This window comes from Triturus cristatus, chromosome 4_1, assembly GCF_964204655.1.
Source record: "Triturus cristatus chromosome 4_1, aTriCri1.1, whole genome shotgun sequence".
Classification (NCBI taxonomy): domain Eukaryota; kingdom Metazoa; phylum Chordata; class Amphibia; order Caudata; family Salamandridae; genus Triturus; species Triturus cristatus.
In genome coordinates this window covers 1063387997-1063404470 of record NC_140585.1, presented here as the reverse complement: position 1 = coordinate 1063404470, position 16474 = coordinate 1063387997, and the positions used below count along the sequence as shown (strand labels likewise).

At 45.0% G+C, this 16474-nt stretch overlaps 1 protein-coding gene across 2 annotated transcripts in view; it reads right to left on the bottom strand.

Moving 5' to 3' along the window:
- Window positions 1–16474, bottom strand: part of BRD1 (bromodomain containing 1) — a 510476-nt gene that overhangs the window by 37195 nt on the left and 456807 nt on the right. For both annotated transcript variants that reach the window (XM_085654056.1, XM_085654057.1), the window contains exons 11-12: window positions 14081–14187; window positions 13518–13672 (exon numbers count right to left, since the gene is read on the bottom strand). In XM_085654056.1, the coding sequence (XP_085510182.1) occupies window positions 13518–13672; window positions 14081–14187 (262 nt within the window). The remainder of the gene's footprint in view (window positions 1–13517; window positions 13673–14080; window positions 14188–16474) is intronic.

Genomic DNA, 16474 nt, shown 5'->3' with positions numbered 1-16474 from the left:
AGGAGAAGCAGCAAATATAAATATATATATATTCACTAAAAAAAAGCAAAGGTTACAGGGATGTTATAGTTAGGTTGACATTTCACTTGTAGAAAACCAGAGAAATTCAGCAGTTAAAGTTACCTGAGCTAAGTATAACTTACGCCCCCGCAATGCACTGCTTATGACCTTACATATTACATCACTCACGATATGGTCAGTGACATCACTGATGACACCTCAAATGACATCATCCAGTGATTAGGAGTGTTTTCTAAAAATGTATGTGTTAAACATATATACTAAGTCACGTGGGAGTGCCTGTATGGGTGAGTGAGTAGGTGTATATAAGAGGGAGTGGGTATGTGAGAGACTCTACATGAGTGAGTGGATGTGAGTTTTGTATGGGTGAGCAAGTGTGTGTGTCAGTGGGTGTATGAGTAAGTGGCTGCGTGAGTATCTGTAGGGGTGAGTGCGGGCATCAGTGGCTGTAAATAGTGAATGAGAGGGTGAACGAGTGGCTGTATGGGTGACTCAGCAGGTACATAAGTGTATGTATGAGTGAAAAAAGGGTATATGAGGATGTATTAATGGGTGTGTCAGTGGCCTTATGGGTGAGTGAGTGGGTGGGTATGTGAGTGCCTGTATGGGTGGGTGAATTGGTGTGTGACTGGTTGTATGGGTGAGTAAGTGACTGTGAGAGAGGTTGTATGGGAGAGTATGTGCTTGTCTCAGGGACTGTATAGTTGAGTACATGTTGGTATATGCATGAGTGGGTGTGTGTGTGGTAACTGTAGGGGTGTGTGAGTGACTGTATGGGTGAGGGAGTAGATGTGTGTGTAGCTGTGAGGGTGACTGATTCAATGTGTGAGTGGCTGTATGGGTGTATGAGTGCGTGTGTAAGTGTTTGTATGTCTGTATGACAGGATGTGTGACTGGCTGTATTAGTCAATGAGTAGGTGCCTCAGTGCCTGTGTATGAAAGTTACTAGTTTAATTAGTGGCTGTATGGGTGAGTTGATGTGTGACTGGCTCTAAAGATCAGTGAGTTTGTGTGAGTGTTTGTATGGGTCAGTGAATAGGTATTTCAGTGGTTGTGTGGGAATAGGTGTATGAGATGTACGGGATTGTAAGTAGGTTTGAGAGTGGTTCTGTGGATGATACCATCAGTGATGTCATCAGTGATGGCCTCAGTGATGTCGCTGATCATGTCATGAGAGATGTAATATGCGATGTCATAAGCAGTGCATTGCGGGGGCATACATTATAGTCAGGTAACTATAACTGCTGAATTTCTCTGGTTTAGTACAAGTGAAATGCCAGCCTAACTATAAAGTCCCTGTAACCCTTGAATTTTACAGTAAATTTCTAAGGTATTTTTAAACCTATTTCATAACTATAACGTACCTGTAATGAAATGGTTACTTACCAGTAGGAGTAGTTTTGCAGCTTGAAGAGTTTTCTGGATTCATATGCTGTACATTATTCCGCCATCTAGTCGTTGGGTCCAGAACAGTCTTTGTTTTTTTGGGTGTCGTCGACCACCATTTGGATGCCAGGTACGTCCCTTGTGTGACATCATCCAGGTTGCTGTGCGTGGCAGCCATCTTCTGATTCTTTTTTCTGTGTCTTAATCTCATAGTCCTTCAGATGGTATTTTAGAGAATTTTTTAGACTTGCTTCCCCAACTGTTTGTATTCCTTGTAGGGGAGGTCGGGTGTGTCGCAGGTGAATCCACAAAACTCTTCAAGCTGCAAAACTACTCTTACGGGTAAGTAAACATTTAGTTTTGCAGCGTGAATCCTTTTCTAGATTCTCATGCTGTGCATTAGATTATGTAGCGGTTTCTCTCTTCTTGGGGAGGCTGTGGTAAGAGGAAGACTTTGCAAACAGGTGTTGAAGTACTGTTTGTCCTACTTGCACTTCCTTATTCATTTGTATGTCCAAACAGTAATGTTTGGAAGGTGTGTGGGGATGCCCATGTGGCTGCTGAACATTGACCATAAATAAGTCGTTCCTTTCTTTCTAGTTGAATGAGCTCTGGGTTGTACAGTTAGTCTTTTACCAGTGGTGGTATAACATAGGTGGATGGCTAGGACTATCCATTGTGAAATTGTTGCCTTTTAAAGAGACGTCCCTGTTTTTGTACTCTGTTCCAGATGTTTCAACACTAATTTACTGTTTTCCTCGATCATTTGTGAAAAGCTTCAAATTCATCATTATTTTCCCTTTTTCTAACCCATTTACCAAGACTACAGGTGATTTTTTTTCCACATTCCTCCTCTTGTCTCATCCCCACCTTTCTCTCACCAGAGCGCTGAATGCCAAATCTGATCAGGGATAATCATCACAAGTGCAATTCACAATAGTCTTAATGTAGTCTAGCCCCTTAACTGCATTACACGTCTGGTGCTTAACTAACGGGAGGGGCTGCTGGTGCAATGACAAAGCAGGAGACTAGTGAGTTAGGGCTAAAGAGCTGTGTTCCCAACCACCACAGGATGATCACTCATTTGCCATACTCTCTGCCCTTTCTTGAGAAACAATTCAAGACTCAGCCCTTTAAATCTCCAACCTGTATTAATTAGACAGCATATGTAGCCACCACTTTATATTTCGGCTCTTCCAAACACCTCACCTCATAACCTTTATGCTCCACCTCCTTCAAGTTTGTACTAGTAGTCCACCATGCATAACGTGTGTAAGTGTTGCTGTATTTAACATGGAAAATAAAAAGATTTGCTTGGATTCCCTATCCAATTAGTATGCAATACAGAGTACAGATTTTCCAAGGTTCCAAATTCCTACATAACTATTAATAGCTACAGTCATGTTCTCGGTGTGCACATTACTTAGAAGAGTTTGCACACATCTGAGGCCCAAAGGAAAAAAAACAACAGAATACCATGTATGGTGGGAAAATGAGCAAATAGCAAATTTTTAGGATAAGCAAAAGGTCCCAGGAGGTCCATAACAAATGGGAATGAGCTGGATATTCTAGGAAAGGAAGTGATAAAACTGCACTGGTAAAAAGCGTTCTTTATCACACATAAAACAAGAGCTGGTCATAGGTGTGTCTGATTGGGCTTTCAGTTCACCCCACATAAAGTCAAACACACACATCGCAATGAATGGTATGAGTAACACCAGGCACAGAAAACAAAAGCTACCGAAAGCCTCAAACTAACTGATAAATCTCACTGTTATCCACACATTTATATAGGGGACAAAGGGCCAGATGTAGCAAACGAAATAGCGATCGCAAACGCTAAAATTAGCAGAATATCAGTATTTGCTAGCGCAATTTAGCTGCGTGCTATGTAGGTATGCAAATACCTGCTTGAAAAATAAGGAATCGCAAAAATTGTGATTCCTTATTTTGCGCAAGGATTTAGAGAATCGCAATTTGCGATTCCATAAATGCTATGCTAGTGGGCATCGCAAATTCCGATAATGCCTTAAGGAATCGCAAATTACCACCAACTTCAAGTTGGTGGTAAGTTGCGATTTCCTTTGAAAAAGCCCTTTTTTGCTTTTTTCAAAGTGCCATGTGGCACAAATACATGGCCTTAGGGCATGTATGTGCACCACATGTGCACACATGCACAATTCAGGGGTGCAACAGGGTGTCCTTCTGGAACCCTTGCACCTTTGAAATTGTGCGTGCAATTTGCGAGTACCTACTGGGTACTCGCGTTTCCATTCATTCCTATGGGCCTCTTGGCCCATAGGAATGAATGGGAAGCCATTCCTTATTTGCGGCTAGCAATTTGAGAGTTACAAATAAGGAATGTGTAGGAATCGCAAAAATTATTGTGATTCCTACCTACATAGCATTTTGCGAGTCCTTAATAGCGATTCCCTAAAGAACAAGTTACTTACCTTCGGTAACGCTTTTTCTGGTGGATACAGTATCTGCCTGTGGATTCCTCACCTTGTGAATATCCCCTGCGCCAGCATTCCACTGAACTTTTCTTTCCCAGCACTCTACGTCGACGTCACAATGCATCGGCTCCGCACGCGACTCTGTACGACGTCACCGGAGCCATAAGAAGCCCACGTCGGCGTGATGACGTCAGTTCCACCCATTTTTTCCGTGCCTTCGAGGCGAACAGGTGAACCAACGACAACTCCAAGTATACACAGTATACAGTATACCAACATATATAGACAGCATACAAATAAAAGGAATGCTAAACAAACCAGCATTGCCTACAAATGTACAAGAAAATATCAAAACATTCCCACAAGACCTCTTTCATGGTATACAAAGGTGGACAACGGGGAGGCGGGTGGGCCAGTGAGGAATCCACAGGCAGATACTGTATCCACCAGAAAAAGCGTTACCGAAGGTAAGTAACTTGTTCTTCTGATGGATACATCTACCAGTGGATTCCTCACCTTGTGAATAGATTCCCACAGCAGTCCCCACTCCCGGAGGAGGGTGTCCACCTTCCTAAACCAGAAAGTCTTGCAAGACAGAGCGCGCGAAGTGGAACTCCCTCCTCATCTCTGAGTCCAAGCAATAATGCTTTGCGAAGGTATGGAGGGAGGCCCAAGTCGCGGCTTTACAAATGTCTGCCACAGAAACACCCCGGGCCAAAGCAGATGTAGATGACTTAGCTCTAGTTGAATGAGCTCTAATGGGTCTTACCAGCCAGGGCGTAGCAGATCTTGATGGCAAGGATAATCCATCTCGACAACGTGCGCCTGTGCACCGCTCTTCCTTTGGAATGTCCAACATAACCCACGAAGGGCTGATCGTCCAAACGAAAGTCTTTCGTTCTGTCCAAGTAAAAGCTTACAGCTCTCTTTGGGTCCAGGCGATGAAGCCTTTCCTCCTCTTTGGAAGGATGAGGAGGAGGATAGAAAACAGGGAGAGTAATGGACTGCCCCAAATGAAACGGAGTGACAACTTTTGGCAGGAAAGCAGCCCTGGTCCTGAGAACCATCCTTTCAGCATGCAAGGTTAAAAACGGGAGTTTAGAACTAAGAGCTTGAAGCTCACTCACCCTCCTTGCCGAGGTTATGGCTACCAGAAAAACCACCTTAAAGGACAACAGCCTCAAAGGACAGCTATGTAGAGGCTCAAATGGGGACCCCATCAAAAAGGTTAAAACAAGATTAAGGTCCCACTGAGGCATTACAAATGGAGTGGGAGGAAACATGTTTGTAAGGCCCTTGATAAACCTCAGAACAACCGGAGATTTAAAAAGTGACGGTTGATCTGGAAGACATAGAAAAGCCGATAAGGCCGAAAGATAGCCCTTGACCGTGGCCACAGCACAGCCCTGCTGAGCCAAGGAAAGAGCAAACTGGAGCACATCAGAAAGATGGGCTTTTAAAGGGTCAATGGATCTCTCTCAACACCATTTAACAAACTTAGACCACCTGTAGGAGTAAATGGACTTAGTGGAGTGTCGCCTGGCCGATGAAATAACATCCACCACATCAGGCGGGAGAGAGAATGAACTCAGGTTGCCCCTTTCAATCTCCAGGCATGAAGGTGTAAGCTCTGGAGGTGGGGGTGTAGAACCTGCCCCTCCGACTGCGAGAGGAGGTCTGCCCTCAGAGGGAGACGGAGCGGAGGGCACGAGGAGAGGTGGAGAAGATCTGTGTACCAAACCCTTCTTGGCCAATCCGGGGCAATCAATATAACTTGGGCCCGGTCTTGGCGAATCTTCCTCAGAACCCGAGGAATCAAGGGTATGTGAGTCGTGAGTCGTGAGTCGTGAGCTCCAACTCAACTGAAACGCGTCCCCCAACGCCCCCTGCATCGGATACTGGAGACTGCAAAATGACGGGCAGTGCGCGTTCTCGAAAGTGGCAAACCGGTCCACCCGAGGAGACCCCCACGTCCGAAAGACGTGAAGAACCACCTCCGGATGGAGCCTCCACTCGTGGTCGGCGGAGAACTGCCTACTGAGACTGTCCGCACGCACGTTCAACACCCCGGCCAGCTGATTTGCCATCAGACAAATCCGATGGTCCTGAACCCAGGACCATAGACATAAGGCCTCTGTGCATAGACAAAGAGACCCCACTCCTCCCTGCTTGTTGACATACCACATCGCGGTCGTGTTGTCTGTCAGGACTTGAATCGACTGACCGCGAAGGGAAGGGAGGAAGGCCTTGAGCGCCAAACGGATAGCCCGCAATTCCAGAAGGTTGATGTGAAGCAACCTTTCCTCTGGAGACCAAAGACCTTTGATCTCCAGATCCCCCAGATGCGCACCCCACCCTAAAGTGGATGCATCCGTTATCACTGTGGCCACCGATGGAGGTAGATGGAAGGGCTTTCCTTGCGACAGATTGCCCTTCACACTCCACCAAGACCGATCCGCTGCAGCTTCTCTGGAGATCTTGATTGACTCCCTGAGATTCCCGTTGTGCTGATACCACTGCTTGCGGAGACACCACTGGAGTGCCCTCATGTGCCAGCGTGCGTGGTTGACCAACAGAATGCAGGAGGCAAACAGACCGAGCAGGCGAAGGACCTTCAGAACTGGAACAACCGCTCCACTGTGGAATAAAGGGACCATCTCCTGAACGTCGAGAATCCTTTGAGGAGGAGGGAATGCTCGACACACAGTAGTGTCCAGTACTGCCCCTATAAACAGGTTGTGTTGAGAGGGCACCAGGTGAGATTTGGGCACATTGATCGAAAAACCCAAGTCGAATAACAGCTGAGATGTCACCTGCAGATGACGCTGCACTATCTCTGGGGACTCTGCCTTCAGAAGCCAGTTGTCCAGGTAAGGGAAAACCGGGATCCCCGACCTCCTGAGATGAGCAGCTACCACTGCCATCACCTTTGTGAAGACTCGAGGTGCGGTAGTAAGACCAAACGGGAGGACCGCAAATTGGTAGTGTTGCAACCCAACCGTAAAACGGAGATACTTCCTGTGCGACTACAGGATTGGAACATGGAAGTACGCGTCACGCGACACCATCCAGTCTCCTTGCTGCAACACTTGAAGAACCTGCGCAAGGGTCAGCATCCTGAATTTCTCCTGTCTCAGGTAAAAATTCAAGATTCTGAGGTCCAGAATCGGATGCAATCTGCCGTCCTTTTTGGGAATCAGGAAATACCGGGAGTAGCACCCCTGACCCCTTTCCTGCTCCGGAACCACCTCTATTGCACCCTTCTGAAGCAAGGCTAGAACTTCTTTCTGCAGGAGAAGCAGATGGTCTTCCGAACAATAACCTTGGCAAGGAGGGTAAGGGGGAGGAAACTCCCGAAAGGGAAGGACGTACCCAGTCTCTACGAGGTTCAAAACCCAAAGGTCGGTTGTAACAGATTTCCAACCCCGTAGAAAGTAGGACACCCGACCCCCCACAGGTCTTACATGATCCGGGATGGGGGATCTAGGGCTGCTTCCCTGAAGCCACATTTGGAGCAGAGGAGGAGGAGGAAGAACTGGGGTTGCGTCCAGAACCTCTCCGACCCCTTTGCTTCCCTCTAAAGGACCTATAGAGGGGATTCTGCTGCTGTTGTTGCTGCTGCTGTTGGGGCTGTCGGAAGGAGCGAAAGGATAATCTTCCGAATCCCCTAGACTTTAGAAAAGCTGTACCCCTAGCAGGAGCCTGCAGACCCAAGGACTTTGCCGTCAATCTGCTGTCCTTAAATCGTTGAAGGGCAGAGTCTGCCTTTTCCCCAAGCAGTTTCTGTCCGTCGAACGGCAGATCAACCAACGTGTCCTGAACATCTGCTGAGAATCCAGAGGAACGGAGCCAAGCCTGCCTCCTTGCGGCTATAGACGACCCCATAATTCTTGCCACCGAGTCCGCCGTATCCAGACCAGACTGGATCACCTGCCTGGCAGCTGCCTGAGTGTCCGCAACAACTTATCCCCCTCAGGCAACTTAGGGGCCAAAGATTTAATAGAGTCCATCAAGGCATGAACATAACGCCCCAGCAAGCATGTGGCATTAGATGATTTCAGCGCCATACTTCCTAAGGAGAAGGACTTCTTGGCCGCCTGATCAACTTTCTTTGATTCCCTATCAGCCGGAGACTGAGGGAAAGCACCCGAAGCATGTTTTGAACATGAAGCCTGCACAACTAGGCTCTCCGGAGATGGATGTGTGGACAAAAAATCCGGATCTCCTGGTGCAACTCTGTACCTTCTTGCCACCTGTCTGCAAACCGCCGGAGATGAAAGAGGTTTCCTCCACACCTCCAACACCGGTTCCAAGATGGCCTCATTGAAAGGCAACAAAGGCTCCGAAGCTGACGTCGGAGAGTGCAACACCTCCGTAAGCAGGTTAGACTTGTACTCCACAGAGGGTAGCTGCAGATCTAACAATTCTGCGGCTTTCTTTCACCACATGGTAGGGTGCCAATTCCTGTGGAGGAGAAGACCTTGCAGAAGTATGCTCCCACTCTGGGGTGGTATCCAAACCACTTGCTTCTTCTATCCCTTCAAACTCATCCGAAGAAGAGTCGACTTCACCTTCTTCCACCTCTGCTCGATATCTCCCTTCCTCCAATACCCTTTGGGCCTCCCGTCTCGACCGGATCCGGGGAGCCGGCGTCGTCGACGTCGTACGCGGCGTCCGTGGAGCCAGAGGTACCGGAGTCGGAGGCGCCATAGGTGGATTCGGCGGCGCCGGACGCGGCGCCGATGGAGTCGGCCTCGGTGTCGAGGAAGGTTCCGAAGACTGATGGTCCCTCCGAGGTCGTGTCGGATCCCCAGACGGCGCCGGAAACTGCCAGGAAGGCGCCATCGGCATAAAGGGCAAAAAGGGGGCCTGAGCATAATGCTGCGGCACCCCTAGCGTAAACGCCATCGGACCCACGGGACCAGTTGGTGCTCCGGATGGGAAGGCCGCCCTATTAAAAATACCATACATGGCATTCAGAAAGTTTGAGGAATCTGTACCTGGAGCCGGGAACTGGGGATATGGGACCGACCCTGTATCCCTTTGTGGAGTCACCGGCGTCGGCTCAGCAGTATCATCCACCGGAGCCGCAGAGTCATCCGGCACCGGAGCAGCCTCTTCCTGTTCTTGCTCATCCAAAGGAACATCAGACTCCACTTGACCCGGAGTCGAAGCCTTAGAGGGAGGCGGTGACGGCGTCGGGGAACGAGCTGGAGCCCGCTTCGGCGAGGGAGACTTCGGAGACCTAGAAGGAGAAGGAGAAGGTGACAAGTCCTTGCTCCGACGTCGACGGGGCGAAGCCGACCTCGACTTCCTGGACTTCGAGGACCGACGCCGAGAAGAATGCTTCCTCTTCTTGTGGTGTTTCTTCGACTTCGACGACCTCGAAGTCGATGACTCCCGCCTCGACTTCTCTTTTTTTCTCCCGCTCTTCTCCTCACCGATCTTCTTCATGAAGAGCTTAGTCTTCCTCTCCTTCAGCGCTTTAGGATTCATGCTCCTACAGCACCCGCATTCTTCCATATCGTGGTCTGAAGAAAGGCACCATAAACAGTCCTGATGCGGATCCGTCATGGACTTCAGGCCTCCACATTCCCTACAGGGCTGGAAGCCCGACTTCCTCGTCGAAGACAAACTGAATTTTACACAGCAACACAGCTAAACTACAAAGTAGCTAGAGAGCACTGGAAAAAACCGTTGCGCGTCGACGGCGCAGAAAAAAGGGAACTGACGTCATCACGCCGACGTGGGCTTCTTATGGCTCCGGTGACGTCGTACGGAGTCGTGTGCGGAGCCGATGCATTGTGACGTCGCCCACGTCGACGTAGAGTGCTGGGAAAGAAAAGTTCCGTGGAATGGTGGCGCAGGGGATATTCACAAGGTGAGGAATCCACTGGCAGATGTATCCATCAGAAAATCGCTATTAAGGTATCGCTAAACTGCTTTTACCTACATCTGGCCCAAAGATCCTATGATTTCCAGACTCTAAAGGCAGGAAAGCATCAAAGTCGCCGACTGGTATGCATCTGGTGGCTGCACAGCTTTCAGTGCCACGTGAGCTCATAAAAGCAGATGGGCCACTGTACCGTTAAAAAAAAAATACAACTCACAAGTCCAGCCCACTATCTCTATCATTGGAAGCAGTGCTGAGATTTTATGTGACAATCTGCGAGCGGGCACTGCTGGCATATGGAGGACACAGGGCCTCTCCCTTAACCAGGCAATGGGGCTCTTTCAGCCACCCTAAAGCCCATGGCCTGGCACAAAACCGATAACAATGCACGCTCCCTGGAGGGGACATGCTGCTCACTGCAGTTAAACACCATTACAAAGAAAATATTAAAGCAGTAACTTCCCTGATCTTTCACGAAGATACCCAAACCATATTCGTAACACACTACTGGCCCCTATATTAACCTCAACCTTTACCCAACTGTAACTCTACCCTAACGACTACTGTGAGCAAGAGCTCTTGGTCCATGGCCCCAACTGATACGCCTAACCCATCTAATCTTACTTTGATAAAGGACCCAGTTTGTTGCTCCCATCTTAATCCTTTTGTTATTAAAGCTGCCTTTCTTTTTCAAACTCAGACAACGGACTGATGGAGTAAAACCAAATGCTGCTCTCGGGTGCTGTGTATCTGTAATGTGTATATTAATGGGATGGTTTGCCAAGATGGAAAGGGCAATGCCTAAATGAGTGCTGGGAGGCTATGGATGGCTGTCTCATATAGAATACATTCTTTGTGTTAAGCCATCCGCTCTTCTGAAACCTCACTGGGTGCACTCCGATGATTAGCTGCCCAGGTCCTGCTTCCATGCCCAGTGCATGATGCAGGTTCTACTCATTACAACTCTGGCCAGACTGAAGGCGAAGGTAGAAGTGACTATCTGCCTCAAGCACACGTCATGTGTTGTGCCAACACCTCTACGGCTCACAGCTCTAGCCTCGCTGTGCGGTGGTAAACACAGAAAAGGGACAAACAAGTTGGCAGAAGAGGCGAGCATCTGAAATCGCTTCTCAAACATGTCGACCATCTTTAAGTGCACAAACTTTCTTTTAATTTAAATTCTCCTGGGAACATAAACCATGAAAAATGAATATGTGAGAAAAACTGTAGAATATTTGGAAACATTACACACGTGTGGGATTTTAAATGGCAATATACAAATGAAAGAAACACCGACGTAAATACCAGATACGAAAAATTCATTAAGTTGCAGGAGACCCTGTGATTTCAGGTAAATAATTATTATTATTTTTTTTTAAAGTGCACGTGCCGCGACTGTTGTGCGTGGCCCCATTGTAAATACGCACAGCCGCTATAGTTAAAGCGGATCGCACTGCTATGTCGTGGGTGAAGTAGCGGAACACCATTAAAGAAAATAGTGCTCACCGACTTATAAAGCAGACTGTGTAACGGCATAAGTAAAAAGTCCAGTCCTTATGGGAGGCTACAAATGCAGACAAGGCGGTACCAAGAAGGGACTATTAAGCCTATTTACAAAAAAAAGCAACGATTTTTTAGGCAGTACCCGGAGCCGATTGAAAAGATGGGCGTGAAATGGGCGGAGCTTCTATGCCTAACCTCAATACAGCATGTGTCGCAGAGCAGCACATGCGTTGACCAGGCTCTACCTAAAAAGGGGGTCAAAGATATTTCAATGAGACTGGATTAGACCTAAAATGAAAGTGAAAAGTGCAGCTCCGAAGTGACCGTGAAAATTGCAGTTGCTAAAGTGCACAATGAATGGACGAACCTCAACAATAACTTTATCAATTAGGATGAATGGACAATGACTTCCACCACAGCAAATCAAAATCACTGTCCTCTCAGGCTTAGGAGCAGTACAATCTGCCAGTTCAAACAAAGAGGGCTGGTGCTAAAATAATTTCGAATATTTACCCTAATTGTTAAAAGCGTTGCCCTTAATCCATCACACCAATTGAAATAGACAAGCATTATTCAAGTGTTCAGCATTTTGAATATTTGTCTAGTTCTCAGCAGTGCCGTAATACTGTTAGTAGATATATACCCTATCTTGCAGAATAGCTATTTTGTAGTCTTTCCCCCGGTATTATTTTATATTTAATTTAGTCATCTTAGGGGGTAGGCGGGGGGTGCCACCATTGTTGGCTCTTTTTAAGGTTTGCTTTAAGGCTTCTAAATGGCTTTTTTTTTCAAGTATTTTGAAGCCTTTGTTCTACAAACATCTAGCTGGGTCACTTGGTGAATCATTTTTAGATTTGGCTCGATAGCCCAGCTGTCTGCATGACAAAAATGTTATTTGTAATCCTAATTCTGTATCTTAGGACTCTTCACTAAAGTAAAAAAAAAAAAGTAGACCTTGGAAGACTTCTTTTACAAACTATAGCATGCATTGTATTGGAGGTAAAAGGTGTCACTATGAGAATATAGGCCTAACCAACATTTCCTACACAGACCAATTACTTTCTTAACTGTTTTCTATCCATGTATAAATAATACATATGTAACATTCCTGCAGAAAGCCTAACGTGTGTGGCAGACAAGAAAGACCAAATCCAACTCCTATGTAGGAGAGAAAACATGAACTTAAAAAGAGTGTGCTAGGTTAACTGCACACAGAACCCTTAACAGCACAGGACCACCAACAGCATGAATTTCTTAAAGGGGCAGTATATATTGTTAAGTACTATGGCTATAACGGTTAGGCCTGCATTTGGAAAATTACACTTTTACCTCTAATAAAATTCACAAACTATATTTTGCATACCAAGTGTTCAGAGGTCCCTGAACATAGGGAGGAATATTCAGTTTATGATGCAGTCAAACTACTGTGAAGTAGAAGGAAAAGTTACTTACCGGTAATTCTACTCCTGGGATATCCTTATCAAAGTCATAAGCACTGAAAAAACCCACCCGCACTTAAAAAATACATGCATGTATGCATCCATCAATCTAAAAAATTATTCACACTCTTAATAATTGCAGCCTAGAAACAGGCTAAAAAGGCCAAATCGTATTCTCTTTTTAACATTTACTTTCATACAAGTCGCCATGGAGTAAAGCCCAATAAAGCAAAACTTTCACAAGCTTTATTTAAAAGGAAAGGAAATGAAGGACAGAATTAGCCAATAGGCTGCAAGTAATACATTCTGCTAATGCAACTGGCACTGTGCCTTTAAGAACCTCACAGTACCCCCAGTTTCTTATCGTGCCCCTCGGGTGACAGTTGGGTCAGCTCCTGGAAACAGGACCCTGGGCACCGATCTCTGCTTTTTATGACAAATATCCATGGATAAATGTTTTGGTTAACTGCATTTTTTTTAAGCTCTCAATAATGTTAAATGTGTTGATTTTGAAGGTAGGGAGATTAAAATGTATATTCAAGTGGTTTGTCCAATCAAGAAATACGGTACTCACATTGTCAATTTCAGCATTATCCAAGAGCCAAGCTGAGTAAAGAATCCATACCATGCATAGGCGTTTGAAAGTCACGCTCCTGAGGAGTTGCCAAAGGCAATAAGCTATGTCATCAGCTGGATTTCTGTATCCCAGTTTGAAATTCCACAGAAACACAATGATGGCCAAAGGCAAAAGCTGGAGCAACTGACATCTTGCTCGAAGGTCGGCAGATTATTAGGAGTATTGATTATACGCACACTTACCAACTTCTTTTATTGTCAAAAAATAGGACTAAAAAGAGAGTTTCTTCTGCTCTGGTCTGCATATCCTCTCCAACTTTCAGCACTTCCATAGGAGGCACGGGTATTGCAACACCATTGTGATGGCAACCAACACGTGGCATATGAGGGTCAATTATCTGAAAGAAATATCAGGAAGATAATTTTGTGTATTTTCACTAATTACTAAATACTGCCTAAATATTAGCCAATATAATACAAGGTAACAAATTAATACCTGCTTATAAAAACAGCAATAGAAAAAAAAATAGTAAAATATTACTAAATTATTTTTTATTAACATGGACTATTCTGGCCTGCTTTTCCTATTAAAACAAACATTGAATGGAAACTGGAGCATTTTTAAATCAATGTAAGCATCAAGTGTCTTCAGGCCATGGGAAACGACACCCATATAGCAACATTTATTAGGAGTCTAGTCTACTAAAAAAAAAAACAAAAAAAAAGAATAAGGATTTTGCCGTCCTCACTCCAGTCTGACAGAAGAAATGGGAGTGTCTTTAAAGGTTTTGCCTGTCACTACTCACCAAGGCAGGATATGAAGGATAACCACTACATTTGGCCCACACTACATTCAAAGGTTCAAGTAGTGAAGCTTCATCCTCACTTGAATTCCACATTTTGGTTTGTGCATCTAAAAAAAAAAAAATATATATATATTTATTTGCAGTCTGTGAGCTTAATTGGCATTGCATCCTTACCAAAAAGGCATTTTAAATGGTCCTCTGCACACGATGTGGAATTTCACCCAAATGTGAACATTTCACGAACAATGCATCTAGCATAACACACTGTGCTTTACAACATACTCATTTTAGTTCTTACTAATGATGCTTTTGGTGCTCTTTCTCCTTCTGGTACAGACCTGTGTTTCAACCTGTGACTTTTTACTCAAGACTTCACACTATCTACTTGAAACCACTGCCAAAGGGTATTGGAAATGGGTAAAACTGTGCATAAATAGATTAGCAATGATACAGCAATCAGAAAGAAAACAGTCCAACATTAGCACTTAGAATATTAGTTGGGAAAATATTGTCTCCTATCTTTTATGATTTTAATCAAGATACAAATTTGGCTACACTGTTCCCAGCCCAAAACAGAAAATTCTATAAATTTAATAATCATGTTGGCTCACGCATGAGCACTACTACTACATTCTCTTATTATCCTCTCACTCACCCAGGCCCCCCAAGCAAATACACAATAAACCTGGGTTGCCGGACGGGCATAAGAGCCAAAGAGGAAAAAGTGTGTGTGTTTTGGGAGTGGGGCAGCGTAGAGTTCCACTGTTCAATCTCAAAAATCGCATGGTTATTTTACCTTGATCAATAACTACATTACAGGTTCCTTAGTAAGCGGGAAATGTGTAACTTTACACACAAACAAATAAGCTTAATAGCTAGAATAGATGACAAACTTTGAGCTCTGAAGTTTATTTGGACAGGAGGTCTCAGAGCCTAAGAAAAGCTAAACTTAAGAACAGAAAGCTTCCTGGATAGCGCAGGGGCCACATTCACAGGTGAATGATGTCTAGTGAAATGGCTACAACTTAAGTATCAAATATTTTGAGGGCCCTAGAGGTATAGCATGCATAAAATGACTGCTCGTGCTGTCTGCATTCACTGTGTTATAAACTTTATACATCAGATGGGAAATCTGTGTTAGCAAAGTAGTTGAGGTAATGCACAGACAAATGCTATGCTCATATGCCGGAATTTCTACACTAACAGGGATGACAGGGCTAGAAGCTACACTTAGGAGAATCTAGCTATGTAAAATTGTGTGCGATTGAAAAAAGCAAATTCCCAGGCAGACTTTAAAGAGATACACATAAAGAAAGTGACCGTAGGAAATTATGTATTCCTGTGGAGGACAAACACAAGGAATAATTACTGTACACTAGAGATAAACTTTACTTCTTGTGAAGTTGAGAAACTTCCACTGCCTTAACAAAGGAAAAGCTTTCGCGACTTAACAAGTGAAGGTTATAGCTGCACCCAACAGAGCCAGAAGTAGAGAGGTGGGTCTGAGGATTCAATCACATCACAGGATGTTGCTTAACTATGGATGACCAAGCCTCTCTTCAGCTCTTGCCTCCAGAACCGACCATTTATGCATTTAAGAAAAGGCTACTCACTCAAGAGGTCAATCTTCAATCTGTGAGTTTTAACCTCCTAATTTTAACTTGGACTTATCATTTTGCTGTACAGTTCTTTTCTCCCCATCGCTGCCAAAGTTTGACCTGTCTCAAAGCCCTCTACCTCTAACACCCTCTACCCGCCCTACAATCTTGTACACCAAAGTGTTAGAGGCTCTTACTCTAACGCTGCTTGTGCACTTAGAGAAATCTTTCACTTCAAGTTGTTAATTTTAATGAATGGTGTGTTCAAACTCTTGATTCCATTGCACCGATGCAATATTTGCATACCTTCTGTAAATCTGTGTCTGCCCCTGGTACACAGAAGATCTTTGGAATATGAAAAAGAATTGTAAAGATCTTGAATGAAAGTGACCACATACGTATTCTCTAGAAGACAAGTATGTGTATATAGTTGCAATAAAAATATTTCACAAAGCTATGCCTCACACCTGACGAGCATACCTCACAGATAAAATCACCTCTGCAAATCTATAAAACTGCAAAACATTTTACTTACATCATCAATCCCAAGAGCTACTCGCTAATTTATCCACATGTTTTACTATGTGAAAATTGCTACCATTTATACGTTTCATACTGCAAGTGTCTCCCCTCTTGCTTAGCTTTACAGATAAACTGAAATAAGCCACTAATGGAGCTTCCATGAATGCCTTCATACCTGGGACTGAAGTGTGAACTAGTACTGTACTAATCAACATCAAGCCAGGATCTCATTTAGATCCCTGCCTTCCCCATTTTCAATATTAGCCTCTCATAT